This window comes from Chrysochloris asiatica, unplaced genomic scaffold, assembly GCF_000296735.1.
Source record: "Chrysochloris asiatica unplaced genomic scaffold, ChrAsi1.0 scaffold00236, whole genome shotgun sequence".
NCBI lineage: Eukaryota > Metazoa > Chordata > Mammalia > Afrosoricida > Chrysochloridae > Chrysochloris > Chrysochloris asiatica.
Window position 1 is genome coordinate 2,429,169 of NW_006408754.1, and position 16,712 is coordinate 2,445,880.

Below are 16,712 nucleotides of genomic sequence, written 5' to 3' on the forward strand. Positions count from 1 at the left end.
TTAGCACCCAGTTTGTAATCCACTATGCTACCAGGACTCCTTTGTTAGCTAGTGCCGCTATCATTGAAATATCACTAATGGGTGGCTTTAACAAACAGAAATTTTATTTTATCACAGTTTAGGAGGCCAGAAGTCTGAATTCAGGACTCCAGCTCTAGGGGAAATTGTTCTGTATCTATTGACTCTAAGATGTTCTCTGTCTATTGTTGTCTATCTATTGGTTCTACAGTGGCTCTAAGGAACCAGGAAACATAAACTGATTTCCATTTGCCTTCGCATCAATCTTTCCCCATTCTCTACATATCTAATCTGCTCCTGTTATCTGTTATAATAGATTGATTCAAAACACACCCTATACCAATCTTGCTTCAGTAACATAAAGTAAATTCATTCCTAAATGGGATCATAACCACAGGCATAAAGATGAGAATTTACAACACATATTTTGGGGGAACTTAAATCACAACACCACATAATTAAAGAACAGATAACCTGTGAAGTATCTATATAAACTTGTGAATTAATATGCCAAACACATTTTACAGATAAAGTCTGCATTGAATATTCAAATTTTGCCAAAAAAATATATTTATTACCACAGATTATTAAATTACTGCGGGAAAGGACAGTCTTTCCATTTTGCACTTCTATTGTCTTGCACACTGCCTATTTGTTGAATGAAATATGAATAAATATTATAAAACAGATAGCCTTTTATAACACATCTACCTGCAGATGTGAGTTTGTTTGCTTTTAAACAGGTATTAGAGCAATTTCCTCTTCTGACTCCTTCAATTCTAATCCAAAATTTAGCAAACCCTCTTGATTATAAAATGTTTGAAACACAAGATTTTCTGTCACATGGCACTCAAATTATCTTTTAAAGAATTTTATTGCATTTGTGATAATCAGATCAGCAATTTATGCAGTTGATGTTGTGTGTCATCATGTCAGTTTCAACTCATAGCGATCTTGTATAGTTTCCCAGGCTGTAATCTTTCTCCCATTAAGTGGCTGGTGGATTCGAACTGCTGACTTTGCATAACCCACGACATGTAACTCACTACATCAGCAGAACTCCTTTTATAAGAGCTAAAGGAGCTCTGGTAGCGTAGTGGTTACGAATAGAGCTTCTAATCTCATGGTCAGCAGTTGGAAACTACCAGCTGTTCCATGAGAGAAAGATAGGCTTTCTGCTCCCATAAAGATTTACGGCCTTGGAACCGACTCCACAGCACATAACAACAACAACAACAATGTCTCTAAAGTCATCTGATAGAGTTGTCAAAAAGTAAAGATTTCTCTAGGTATGCGAGTGTGTGTCTGCTTGTAGCTCAGTTCTTCAATCTGCCAGAGACATTCTCACATGGTGAATATTTTAAAAACACACTTACCATTTGTTACTGTTGTTGTTAAGGACCTGTAAAGTTGGTTCCGACTCATAGCGGCCCTGGATAGTGTTTCCAAGGAAAGGCTGCTGAACTTGAATCTTGCGCTTCAAACCAACCTCGCATTTTAGCGCATTAACCCATAGCGCCACACCAAGACTCCATTTGTTGTTGTTACTGAGTGTCATTGAATCAGTGTGGACTTATAGTGACCCCGCATAGGGATTCCGAGGAGCAGCTGGTGAGGTTGAACCGCCTATCTTGTGGTTCAAACCGACCTTGTATTCTGGCTCATTAACCCACAGCGCCACACTAGAACTCTAGGACTCCATTTAGAGTCCAGCAAAAGATTGTAATCTCATTCTAACCTCGCCAGAAAACCCTGTTTTTTGAAAACCTTTCCATCTACAGTCCAAGAAGACATTCCTTTATTGTGATTTATGCTATAAAACTTTAAAAAATAATAAAAATTATATTCTGTTATTTCTCTGCATCTTGTTCAATCAGTATTAAAGAGAATAATTTATAACCATAAATTCATACTCTTTTAGAGTATTGATTTAGTACATTTCCCTATTGATTAGCATTACTCTTAATACTCTATACTACTAGACATTTCATATATGTATGTTTGTGAACATGGATTGAAGAGTATTCCCCAAAATATGTGTCAACTTGGTAGGGCCATGATTCTCAATGGCTTTACAATTCAATAGCAATATAATCTGGTAGTTTTGTAGTGATATAATCACTCCTCCATGATCAGTCAACCAGTTGTAAGGAGATTAAAGTAGGAGGCAACATCTTTACTTAGATCATAGCTTTGATGTCATGTAAGAGGAGTTACCTGGTTCACAGGTTGTATCACCTTTACCTTATGAGAGATTTTTTTTAAAAAATAGAGAAAAATCGGCAGAGAAAGAGGGACTTCAGTAATACTGAAAAAGAGAAAAACGAAGCATGTTCTTTGGATCCAGGTTCCTATGCTGAGTACCTCCTAAATTCAAGGGAAGATTTATGTCAACACACATCAAGAACTTCAAGGAACACTAGGCTGAAAGATGTAGAAAGGATACAAAGATCCCCTTCCAGAACCAACACAGAAAGAAGGCCTTCTCCTAGAGCTGGCACCCTGAATTCAGATGTCTAGCCTCCTAAACTGTGAAATAATACATTTCTGTTTGTTAAAGCCACCCATTCCATTAGTGGTGTTTCTGTCATGGCAGCAATGATAACCAAGAGATTACCTTATAAAAAAACAAGATAACCAAAAGATTACCTTAAAAAAAAAAAATCCTCACCACTGGACCAATAAACAACATTCTTATCAACGGAGAAAAGATTGAAGTTGTCAAGGACTTCATTCTTCTTGGATCAACTATCAACACTCATGGAAGCAGCAGTCAACAGATTGAAGGACATATTGCATTAGGCAAATCTTCTGACAAGACCTTTTTAAAGTGTTGAAGAGCAAAGATGTTAGCTTGAGGACTAAGGTGCACCTGACCCAAGCCATGGTATTTTCAATAACCTCATATGCATGTGAAAGCTGGACAGTGAATAAGGAACACTGTAGAAAAATTGATGTCTTTGAGTCATGCTGCTGCAGGAGAATACTAAAGGTGCCATGGGCTGCCAAAAGAACCAATATATTCGTTTTGGAAGAAGCGCAGCCAGAGTGCTCCTTACAGGCCAAGATGGCCAAACTTCATCTCTCATATTTTGGACATATTGTCAGGAGGGACCAGTCACTGGAGAAGGATATTATGTGTGGTAAAGTGGAGGGTCAGAGAAAAAGAGGAAGACCCCCAACAAGATGGATTGACCAAGTGGCAGCATCAATGGACTCAAGCATGGCAACAATAGTGAAGTTGTCCCAGGATCAGGCAGTATTTCATTCTGCTGTGCATAAGATCACTGTGGGTCGGTACCAACTCGATGGCACCTAACAACAACAAACCTTAAATTTACAGAGGAATTGATAGATTTCTTTCTAGCCTTAAACTTAAAGAGGTATTGCTAGATTTCTTAAGTGCCTAGCATTTCTCTACAATATTAATCTTATAGTCTGATCTAGATCATGATCTAGAATAATCACCACTGAAATTGATAAGAATTCTGTACGTGCCAGTTCAGCGTCTTTTGAGCTCAGATGGATTCACTCAGTGGCTATGGCAATGTGTTCAATCATAGCAATGATTGTGAGGATGGCACAGACTCAGGCAGTGTTTTGTCCTGTTGTATGAGGCTAATACTAGTACTAGTACCAGTTTAAACATGCATGGCTTTACTTTAAACAAAATGTGTTTAAACATGTTTTGGCAATCAGTAGATGGCTTCATAAAAGTTTTTTTCAGGAATACATTTAGGGTACCTTAAAAAGGAAAAGAAAAAAAGTATAATTAAAACAGTGGCTTCTGAGGGAATCTATTGGATCAGTTAAAATCAAGGCAGAAAATCAGCTCAGAAGAATACGTTGACTATTTTTTTGGAGTTCCAAAAGGACAGTCTTGATAGATCTTCTCTAAAGGATTAAGATGATAGTAAGGGCTTATTCTGAAGAAATGTAAAGAAAATAGAAAATTGCATTGGTGAGAAAGGGCCAAAAAATTATGTCAAATAATTTTTTTGCCAACATGAAAATGCTCCTGCTCAGCCTTTGAAGCTAACAAGGGCTATCCTAGGAGAATTTCGTTTGAACTTGATATAAATTGAGACCTCAGAATTATTTGGGAAAGATTAGAAAGGTGAACCACCACCTTCAGACACGTGTAGACCTAGAAAGAGGCTATGTCAAGAAGAAATAACTTCATGTTTTGACATTTTTAAAATAAAGTTCCTATAATATTGTAAAACCACTTCTTGATTTACCCTCATATAGACGGTTGTTGCACGTCGGAACTGAGTCAACAGTTGCTAACCTTAGCAACCACTGCCACATCTTTTCTCTCAGGCAGCCACTAAGTGTATTGAACAGCGGACCTTTTGTTTATCCACCAAGCACTTAACCACTGGACCACAAGGGCTTCTTGAAAGCAAGATAATATCTCACATTTTCCAGGGTTATCTGAGAAACATGACTCATTTTAAACTTACCTTGGGATGCAGTCATTGGAGTACCTGTATGTTTCACCTGAAAGATATTTGAAATAGACAATTAGAAGAAATTCATTAAATATTTTTTCTACAATGTGTTCTGATGGGAGCTTAGTCTCACTTAATTAATTAGTTAATATCTGTGAACAAGCCACTCTAGCCAGGGCTGACCGATCTAGAGATAAAGACCATCTCTGCACTGGACTACAAGGTCAATTTGAACTGCTAGGTCAGCAGTTCAAGCTCACCAACTGCTCCTCAGAAAGCCTATACAGAGTTGCTATGGGTCAGAACCAACTGGATGGCGCTTAACAACAACAAATAATAATTTGGCTCATTCAAATTTTCAGCTTGGATGTGATGTAGATAGATAAAGCTAGGATGTGTGGCAATGTTATGAAATGGAAACACTAAACAGAGAACGTTGGGACCTCCATTCCTGCCTTCTCTTTGGTTCCTGATCCTGCCCACTATGGATCATGGTCATACTGTCTACTTTAGAGATCCATGAAGTACCTTTGCATCCTTTTCTTAAATTGTCCTCTACCTATGCCATTTTGAATACAGTTTTCTTCCTTACAACAAAAAATCCTAAGAAATGTTTTTCTTCATTTTCCTCTTTTATTTCTCTCTCTTTTTAATGTCTGTTAATATCTCTTGGCAGGTGAGCAACAACATAGAAATTATGTTAAGGAAGGTGCAATGGTCATTATTCCCTTTCATGGTGCATGTAGTGGTCAGGAGAAATGAGGAGACTAGGGAGAAGAATCCTGGAAAAAGCTGGGAATTCAATATCGGCAAATAATCAAAATAGTAGAATAGCTTATAAAAGAAACAGTATTCTTTGATCTGAAGGGACAAAATTGACTAGAGAAATGATGTAGTATACTAAAATGTATGTGAACCAACTGATGAATCTTGAAGGGTGTGTCTAAAGCAAATAGAAGGGGATATTTTTATATATATTTATGGAATCCTGGTATGATAAACATTGGACTGATAACCAGAAGGTTGGTGATTCAAACCCACCAACTGCTCCTAGGCAACCCTATATAGGGTCATACTGATACTATGAGTCAGAACCAACTCAACAGCATTTAACAACATATATGTGTATGCATATTCGAGTCCTGGTTTGGCACTGTAAGATATGCACTGGACTGCTAACCACAAGGTTGGCAGTTCAAACCTACCAGACACTCCTTGAAAACCCTATACAGGGGTGCTATGAGTCATAACTGACTCGATAACAAAAATATATCAATAGTATATATATATGTGTGTATGGAGCTCTGGTAGCGTAGTGGTTACGAATCGGGCTGCAAACCTTAAGGTCAGTGGTTCGAAACTACCAGCTGCTCCGCGGGAGAAAGATGAGGCTTTCTACTCCCGTAAGGATTTACACCCTCGGAAACCCTGTACAGGGTCGCTATGGATCGGGACCGACTCGAAGGCACTTCACAATGTATATTTAAAAGAGTTTTGAAATTTTAGTTTCCAGATATCTCTTTAGTGAAAGGTGATGGAATCATCATTAATTATTGAGGGAAATTAAGAAATAGTCACGTCTAGTACTAGTACCAGTTTAAACATGCATAGCTTTACTTTAAACAAAATGTGTTTAAACATGTCTTGGCAATCAGTAGATGGCTTCATAGAAGTTTTTTCAGGAATACACTTAGGGTACCTCAAAAAGCAAAAGAAAAAAAAGTATAATCCAAACAGTCACGTTTAATTTTGATAAATAAGGATCAGCGTTATTAAGAAATTGGTATTATCTGTTCATCCATAAATTTTCTATGATGTTGAACTGGATGGACACATATATTATGGCACTTAATATGTTTTAATTGTTTATTACTTAACTTGGCATTAAATAATAGCTAAAACCATGTAAAAACTATTCAAATATAAATGAAGACCTGTAATATTGAAGCCTATCACAGTGACCCAGGGACAATAGTAACCATATAATGACCTTTCACGTTGTATATGAAAAACACAGTGTATTTATAAAGAATTAACAATAATATATTTTAAATAGCTGAATGGATCAGCAAATAATTACAAAGGTTATCCTTGTTTAGATTTTGTTAGACAGTAGAGTAATTCTCCAGAGAGGTCATTAACTGTTGTTAGAGAAGTATTATTGAAGCACGTTATAAAAATCATCACATTAAGTGACTGGAGTGGACATGTCACTTGTCAATGTGTTTTTAAAAATACAATGAATGATCAAACACAGGAAGTTTTTCGGGACATATACACCAAGCTGCTATGGGAACAAAAGTAATGAATCTAACTCTTTGTGGATAAGTCAGAAATACACTTCTCCTAATCCACAGAAAGTATCTTATCAAAAACTGGGTATAAAAGTTGTGGTTATTTCCAACCACCTTTAGATTTGTCTTGGGAATACTTGTATGGATGCATACGAAGACTGGAAGAAATCTAAAGAGTTTTAAAAAGTGTTACACACTAGCCACAAGTTAATGGAAACCCAGAAAAATCAGAAATTCTGAGTAATATAAATAATATCAATAGGCATTAAAAGAAAAGTTAGTTAATACAGAATAGGAAATTATAAACTGGGGAAAATAAAATATTTAGGACATATTTATACTTGGGTCATCAGTCAGTTTTCATATTTGCTGAAATTAAAGTATATGCACAAGAATTCATCTTGGTAAGCCCTAGAACAACATAGGGTTAAGAATCAGAATACTTTTCATTTGGTACTAGCTTTGCAATGCATTTTCTGTGTGACAATATGCAAATCATCTAAAAATTCTGCTTCTCAGTTTGTCCATAAAGTACGGCTAATAATGCCTTCCTCATGGAGTAGATGTTGACATTAAATAAGACAATTTCCACTAAAACATTTTATATAATGACAAAATTATCAGTATATGCCTTCTAAATTCAAAACATATAAGAAGCCATGATTTGATGTGCAGATTTGAGTTGGAAAGTTTCTTCATTAAGTGAGTTAATGAAAATTCACTGACATAATTAAGATGCTATTTTAAAGGTAAAAGAATTATAAATGGAATATGATTTAGACTGAAATTACCAAATATCACTTTTAACAAGAGGATTGTCACCAGCTGAGCAATTCTTTGAAATAAAAGATAAAAATACACTGACAAAAAAATTAAAACAAAAGTAAGAAGAGGTTACTTAATAAGAACAAGAAAAACCAGGTGTGAATTGAAAGTATTTCCCCACAGAAATTAAAATTTTTTAAAGATAATATGGATTTTTTTTTTGTTTGTAATTGAGTATTAATGTTGGTAACTGGTAATTAATTCTAATGTAATGTGTAAACAGAATAACTCAATGGCACCTAACAACAAGAATAATACAGAAGAAAAGTATAATTGTATATTTTACTGGTGGGCAAAAGCAAAAAATAAGCTAGACAAAAATTTTGTGGAAAATAGAGAATAGAAGTAAATATATAAAAGATACAATGTACAATGTGAAATTTAAATGGGAAGAAGGAGGACTCAAATAATAAAGAAAATATCAAGAGTGAGGACACTGGTGGTTCATTGGTAAAATTCTTGTCTTCTGTGCAGAAGACCGGGGTTCAATTTATACAGAGAGCCACCATCTGTCAGTGCAGCCTTACGTATTGCTCTGATACCAAACTGGTTCCAAAAAGCTTCCAGACTAATAGGGACTAAAAAGAAAGTCCTGGTGATCTCATTCCCAAAACCAGTTAATGAAAACCCTATGGATCAAAATGTCATTGTACGTAGGAAGCCCATAAGTCAGGGTCAACTCAATGGCAGCTAACAACAGTGAGTAAAGGACAATGTATATCAATCATTTTAAAGAAGCATCCTGAAAGCAGACTTTAAAGCTTCATAGACATTCTATGGTACACTTAGAATTTAAATTTGTCATCTGGAGCTAGACGATCAGTATTTGGGTAGCTCCTAGGAAACCAACTCAATGACAATCACAACAACAATTTTACAACTGGAGTTCTGGTGTGGCACTGTAGTATAAGCACTGGACTACCAGCAATTCCTCATAAGCCCTAAACAGAGTCACTATGGGTTGGAACTGACTCGATGATACTTAACAACAATAACAAAAACAACAACTTTATAATCTTTACTATAAGAAGTTGAGTAGAATATGATCTCTTTAGATGGAGCATCATAATAAAATAAATAAAGAAAGAAAAGATTACAGATAAGGAGAAAGGTCAGAAAGCTCTGATTCCTGATAAAAGCTGGCTTGGTCATGAGGGTTTATGAAAGTAAATCAAGAAGTATTGCTACAAAATCATAGAACACTTTATTTTAAAATATACATAAAAATATGAAGCTATAGTTTCTCCATAGTCCTCTGTATAAGTCTATACATAATTGAAGTTGGTGTTTCTATCTCTATATCCTTTCTGTGAAGAATCCTGCCTCTATGATTTACACCCCTCCAAATGGCAGTTTTTGAGATGTTTGAAGAGCTCATATTGTGTGTTTCTTTTAGATGTCCTTTGAGTTTGGAGAGTTAAAAGAAGTCTGAAGGGGTAAGGTCCAGGTTGTAGGGTGAACAGGGAAGGTTTCCTAACAAAATCATGTGGGACAGCCCTTGCTATCCTCAAAGAATGAATAAGTGCATTGTCGTGATGGGGGAAAAATTGTTTGTTTTTTTTTCAAGCACAGTTTTCCTGGCCTTTTTCTCACCAATCTTATTTTCAATTTTCTTAAAACTTCTTCACATAAGCACTCATGCTCATCCTGTGAAACAGTCCTCTGAAAAAGTCTATCAAGATTTCCCCTTTGGAATTCCAAAACACAGGTATCATAACCTTCTAAGCTGACCTCTCTGTCATGTTCATCTATGAGGTCTCCCTGACCTTCCTTAAAATGCTTGATCCATCTCAAACCTTTTTTTATATGGGGCTATATTCATATAAATGTGGTGCAAAGCTTCAGCAGTTTATGAAGATGTCCACTTGAGTTTTGCTAAAAATTGGATATTAACCCTGACCTTAAAATAGCTTTTTCCATGGCACAAAATGTATCTTTTTTTTTTTTCTGTTGTTGTTAAGTGCCAGTAAGTCAATTCTGACTCATAGAAAGGGTTCGGGGTGTAGGGTTTCCGAGGCTGCAAATCTTTGCAAGAATAGAAAGTCTCATCTCTGTTTTGCAGAGTGGCTGGTGTGCTTGAACCACCAACCTTGTTGTTCAAAGTCCAGTGCTTATCCTGAGGGAACTTGTCTGCAGTCATCCACTGATTGCAGACACATGTTTAAACACATTTTGTTTTGAATAAACCTGGGCATGTATGAACTGCTATTCATAAGATTTTAGATGGCCAAATATTCAAAAGCAGTCTGCCTCTCCTTCCTAGTCTGTATTTGTCTGGACTGGAACGCTAGTAGAAATATATATATATTTTTTTACTTACTCTTATACTTATCACATTTTCCAATGTAGAAATTACAAAGAATTATATTGGCATCTCACAGTCTTTAAAAACTAAAATTTAATATTAGTAACTATAATATTAAAAAGTTTACTTCAAACTGCTAAATAAACTTGTGGTATCTTGAATTTACTGGATATGGCTTTTCAATCCAATGTCTTAGTTCCCAGCAAGTGATTGGGATTGTTGTTGTTGTTAAGTGCTGTTGAGTCAACTCTGACTCATAGAACTCTACAGCTAGAATTGGTTAGTTTTGTCATTCAGCTAGGCTAAAAAGGAGCCATCTCAGAAGCAGAAATTGAAGATTCCAAGACTACCAAGAAGGAAAAGCATGATTACAGCATGAGATCTCTACCTAGAAAAATGACAACAGCAGAGGCGATACCAGAGGCAATGGAAGAGGCAATGGAAGAGGTGGCGGCATAGAAAATCAGAGCTGCTGTGGGCCCATGGACTGACGCAGGGGCCAAGGGGCCACATGGCTGAGAGACCGAGATAAGAGTGAGGCATGCCTGCAGTATGACAGATAAGAGGCTCTCCTGACTGGAGAACTGTTATGTCCTGAGTTGGTTTTGATCCTGAATTATACCCATAAACCCCATAATCATGAGTATTATTATGAGTTCTGTGTGACCACTGGAATAGAGTATCAAACTCAGATGTGAAGAAAAGATTACTAGGAGAGGGATGGTTGATGTCAGAACTGGGTAAAAAAAGGTTGTAGGGTGGAAGCATATCTAACTTTCACTTTAGGGGAAGTCAGACATGGCTCGTATGTGTTTTTGTGAAACTCTAAAACTAAAATAGAGACATGAGCATGTTTTGAGTAATTCAATTTTCTGTTCTATTTATGTAGGAGGTTGGGCTCTCCAGAAAAGAGCCTAAAAAGGGAGTAAGCTTGTAACCAACATCTATAGAAGTAAAAGAAATAAAGGCAGTAACTCCAAACAGCACTAAGGGCCACCACATCTTCTGAACTGAAGGTCCCGAGGCTTCTGTTGAGACTGCACTGCACCTTGAGTTCTTGGCATCTCCACCTGTCTGCTTCTCGTTCTTCCCTGGCCTAAACTATTTGATGGAATCTGTGGAAATGGTGTTGTTGCTGGAAAGGAGATTTTCTTTTGCTAGCAAATGTTTATTTAAAAATAAATTAATTGATTTAAAAGTTGTCTAGACATTTCAATGATATTAAATAAAATAGAAAAATGTACACATTGCTATATAAAGCAGCTGCAAAGAGCTGGGAGATTTTTCATAGTCCTTTCCTGTGATTCAAGTACAAACTCTTGTGGTCAGGTTCAAGGTAAGAGCATGTGATGCAAACATATTTGTCTTTGTATTTCCCCTTTAAACTCTTTGTTTAAACTCCATGCACAATTAACACAAGAAAGAACACCACATAGTTTAAATTACATACTTAAGTTCTGTAAAAGGGAGTCTGGTGGCATTGTAGGATAAGCACTGAACTGAAAACCACAAGGTCAGTGGTTTGACCCCACTAGTTACTCTGTGGGAGAAAGATATGGCTTTTTGATCCCAGAAAGATTTACAGACTCAGAAACCCTATACAGGGTCACTATGAGTCAAAATCAGCCCGATGGCACTTAACAACAACAACAAAAGTTCTCTGATACATTTTTAATGTGAAAATTTGAAATAAAATAGGCCTTAATTTTGCAGTGAAAAAGAGATATAGTGATAGAACTTTTCTGTATGAGAAAACTACATACTGATTCATCCTTCTTCTCAAAACAGAGAAGAGATGAGATAAAGAATATGATTTCAATTTCAAAGGAGGAAAGCCAGTACATTCCTATCAGAAAAATGAAGAAATATCAGTTCTCCTAAAGAACAGATTTGGACAAAGAATCTTTTTTAAATGAAATATTTGTTTTTTGAGGGGAAGGAAGGAAACACTCCATATGAAAGTTTCTACCTAGCTCTGCTACAGAGAACTTCAAGGAGAGGCTTATCTTGTCTATCTGATTGAATCTATAGAAGTTGTATTGTTGCTGGGATGAAGATTTTCTTTTGTTAGCTATTAATACACCAACAAAATTCATTCACTGATAGTTTGCTAAGGTGGAGTCATATCTTGCAAGCTTCTTAGCCACAAAGAATAACACAAAGATGCAAAAAGGAAAAGCTACATGAGACCAGATACAGGGGTATTGCATTTACAATCAAAGCAGCAGAAAAGCTGTTTAATATGATGGAATCTTTTCTAGCCTAGGAAAAATAAGGTAGAAGAGGCTTTAGAAGAATTGTAAAGAGATAATTGCAAATCTACCTTATAACTCTGGGTGAGAGAGAAAGATACTGTTATTTGCTCATATGGAATGGAAAGCTGTCAGAGTTATTACTAATACTTAGGGAAAGTTGCCAGAGGAGGTTAGGGTGGTTGAAAAAGGACTGCAGTGAGATAGTAGGGGAGGAATGAGACCCAAGGGCATTATCATAACATCTAAGAATGCTGCTCCAAAGCTTATACAAGGTGATTCTTGTTAGTGGTTGTCAAGTCAAATCCTACACGTGCTAATCCCATGTGTGCAGGGCAGAGCTGCTCCATGAGGTTTTAAAAGCAAGCCACTAAGCTTGTTTCACCAGGAGCACATGTATAGGTTTGAACTGCCTATCTTTCCTCTAGTAGTTGACACGTAATCATTTGTACCACCTGTTGTTGTTGTTGTTAAGTGCCTTCGAGTCGGTTCCAACCCATAACGACCCTGTACAGGGTTTCCGAGGGTGTAAATCCTTACGGGAGTAGAAAGCCTCTGATAAAATATAATAGCAGATGTTGTATGTTCCACTTAAGGAGGACATATTACTGCTCAAAAAAAAAAAAAAAAAAAAAAAGGCTAATGTGTACAACTAGTCTTGCAAAAGCCTATAGAAAGTCTCTGAAATGGACCCAAATATGATTTAAATGAACACAACAGTTCAGATTTGCTAACTAAGGAGATGGAGTAGAAGCTAGATAGCTTCTAAAACTATTACCCTGAAATAATCTTAAATCTAAAACCAAAAAACCCCTGCAGTCTTCTTAAAGCTAAATGATGCTTCAGCTTAACTAGTTAAAAGTGTTTGCCTTGAGTTTTATGCTTTTTTAAGATCTAGCTGACAAGAACAACTCGAAAACTGAAATAGGAACCTTAAGGCAGTGAGTCTCTATTAATAGAGGAGGAAAAACTCAGAAAAGGAGGGTGAGAACAGTTGCACAATTTAAAAAAATGTTATCAGTGCCATTAAATGGTCCATATTGAATTGGTTTATGTTCTATTGAGAGGTGGGAGTTGAGAAGGCCTGGATGATCTGAGCAGTGGGGAGCAGTAAGAAAATGGGAGGAAGTTAAGTTCATGGAAATAACAATCATTATAATAGCGTGTAACAACAGCAGGTCCTTAAATATTTCTGGAGGTATGGGCCATCAGTTATTGGGATGTGGGCTTTACCAGGCCTAAGAAGGACCTTCTAAGTCCTCAGCACTGTTACGGTATTTATGTAATTCTCATAAGAACCATAGGATGTAGAGAATATTTTCCACAATTTTTAGATAAGGAAATGGATACTCAGAAAAGTACTTTTACTTATACAAAATCTTCTAGCCAGATACTGAAAATAGAGTTGTCATCACATCAGACTGACTTCAAAAGACGCACTGTTAAAAATAATTGATCAAACTAAAATTGACTTAAAAATACATCAATAATTTAAATTAACTATTTCCTGCTGTTTAGAAATGTTCTTTCCCACTACACTGTTTTCAGGCAACAGAGAAATTTATTGCATGCCTGAGGCTGTAAGGATTTATATAGTTGGAAAAAAGAGAAATAAATCTGTTCTGAAAGAAATAAAAGAAAAAAAGTACAGCTTTGATTTAAATTAGGCTACAACAACAACAACTGTGTTATAAAGTGGTTAACGTAACATTATAAGCAAACAACACCCCAATGGAGTTTGTATGATAACATGTATGATAGTGTGTATGTTATGGATTGCTGTTTTTGTTAAGTGCTGTTGAATCAGTTCTGACTCATAGCAACCATGTAGAGGGTTTCTGAGGAGCAGCTGGTGGGTTTGAACTGCCAACTTGTGGCTAGAAGTCCATTGCTTATCCTACAGCATCATACCAGGAGTCCATGAAATTGATAGAGGTAAATAAATTCTGATGCATAAACTATCAAGATGAGACTGGGAAAATCTGTTCATATGGAGTGTAACAGAGTAATAGAGCCAAACATAGCTATGGGAAAAGCAATACAACCTAAAACCAAACCCATTGCAATGAATCAATTCTGACCCATAGTAACTCTATTTTGAACAGAATAGAACTGATTCCACAGTTTCCAAAACTATAAGTTTCACAGAAGCATACAGCCATATCTTTCTCCCATGAAGTGACTGGTGGGTTCAAACTGCCAAGGTTTCAGTCAGAAGCTGAGCTCTTTAACCACTGTGCCACCAAGGCTTCTGACAGAAGTAATAGGTCTGTAAAATTAGATTGGTCCAATGCTTGAAAATGTTAATAGAAATTGGTTCTAAAATTCATATTCACCACAATTCAGTGTAATCATGTTGTTGTTAAGTGCCAACTAGTCCATTCTGACTCATAGTGACCCTCTATAGGGTTTCCAAGGAGTGACTTAATGGTTTGGCCTGCCAACCTTGTACTTAGCTAATGCAATAATGGTGGTTATGTGCCATAGAGTCACTTCTGACTCATAACGACCCTGTACAGAGTTTCCAAGGCTATAAATCTTTACAGGTGCAGAAAGCCTCATCTTTCTCCCGCGGAACAGCTGGTAGTTTTAAACTATTGACCTTAAGGTTTGCAGCCCGATTCGTAGCTACCAGAATTTGAAAAAGAAAAAAGAAAATGAAGACCAGGCTTAAAGTAAATAGATCAAATTGTGTAGATGCAATTTGATAGTCAGTCAGGCTCAAATTATTGTTAAGTGCCATCTCACAGCAATTCTGCATGAGATTTCCAAGGCTGTAAATCATTGAGGGAGCCAAAAGTCTCATCTATCTCCCTCAGAGAGGTCGATGGCCTGGAACTACTGACCTTATGGTTTGCAGTCTAGTGTTTATCCTACAGGCACCCTGCTTCCCAACCTATTTGCTCTCTGGTCTTTAAAAGTCTTGAAAGGAATTAACGGAAGAGTGAGGTCATGGTGCAGATGATTGTTCGTATCTTGGTTTTCCTTAAATTATTTCACCTCTCTAGATCTCAGGTCACCTCATTTTAATCCATGAGAAAATATTTTAATGAAATTAAAATACATTCATTATAAGCTATCGCATAAAGAAAAGAGCTACTCTTAGCTCAGTTTTGTTTTTTTTCCCTATAAACAAAACTTTGTACATGTCTAATGATGGGTTATTTAAAACTTGACTTATAATGTAATTTATATTTAGATATTTAAAAATACTGATTGTTTTTCTGGTGGAAACTATTTAGAACAGAGATTTAGAAAAATAAGTCACTTATTCTTGAATTTTCTTTTAAATAGTTGTGTGACCTCAGCAATGCTCTATTTTTCAGCACCTATAATTTTTTTAACATACATGACAATAATGCCTTCCTCTTCATATTTTATGTTAGCATTATCAACACTTAAGAAAATATTCCTAGGAGGATCAAAAAATTCTTAAGAATATGACCATTGTTCTAACTTAGCTCTGATAACTTTTCTTGTATGTGTGTTGAATTAACTTTGCTTCATTTTCTTTTTTAAAATGCACTAAAAGAAAATGCATTTCCATTTTCTTTGCTGCTCCCTTATTTCTACTTAGGTGCCCTGTCCTTAATAGTGACTTGGGTTTATAATACTAAAACATTATTCAAATATTTGAGCTTTCATTTTTACATACATATAGACAAACATTTAAAATATACTGATCAGATGCCTACATAATGGAACAAATTGCTGAGCATTATTTATTTGAAACTGGTATACAATGATGGAAGCCAGATGATTAAAATAACTGTCCAACATATTGCAAAAGAAAATCTCCAATGGGAGATTCTCTTGATCGTCTGTCCTATACTCTGAGAATATTTCATTTCAAACCCCATGCTTTCCCAATCTGCTTCTGCGTCCACCCCAGTCTGGAGTACTATAGGTTATCTACAGAGATCCTAATAGATCCTTAGAAGTTTCAGTAGGCTTGAGACAAATCTTAAAGTAGTATTTTTCACTTTTCTCATCATGCATCAGATAGACTCTTATGACTGCACCAGAACAAAATCCATGGGTTGTTGAATTGGAGGATGACAAATATCTGTTTAAAACAGGGCAATCCCTTCCAACTTTGTACTCTTACACAGATGAAGGCATCAACAGGTTGATAAAAGCTAAACCTGGGAGTTTGCAAACATTTCTAATATGATGATTACATTCTTAATTTAAAAAAACCCTCAGGGTAAAAAAAATCATCAAATAGATTTTCTACAGATAAGAATATCCCATTGGATGACATTTCATAAAATTGTTTTCTTCTATAATTCTTCCAGTGACTCTACAAGTTTCAATTCATGCAGATACCATATGACTACTTGTTATATTGTCTTACCTTGTCGATGCTTTTCCAAATAATGAGAAATATTGAACATCAGTGATATAATAAGACACAAACCCAAGAAGGCTATAAGTCCCCAGACAAAAAAGTTGCATCCAAGATTTTCTGGAAATAAAAGCAAATGTACCCATGATATGATTGTTGCTTATCCATTTCTTGTATTAAAAAAACACTACATTGAATCATAAGGAAAGACAGTAC

At 36.0% G+C, this 16,712-nt stretch overlaps 1 protein-coding gene across 1 annotated transcript in view; it reads right to left on the minus strand.

Annotated features, from left to right (window-relative positions):
* Positions 1–16,712, minus strand: part of LOC102813119 (T-cell receptor-associated transmembrane adapter 1-like) — a 68,409-nt gene that overhangs the window by 15,994 nt on the left and 35,703 nt on the right. Inside the window, exons 2-4 of the mRNA XM_006873317.1 lie at positions 16,506–16,616; positions 6,076–6,088; positions 4,485–4,508 (exon numbers count right to left, since the gene is read on the minus strand). Coding sequence (XP_006873379.1) covers positions 4,485–4,508; positions 6,076–6,088; positions 16,506–16,616 — 148 coding nt within the window. The remainder of the gene's footprint in view (positions 1–4,484; positions 4,509–6,075; positions 6,089–16,505; positions 16,617–16,712) is intronic.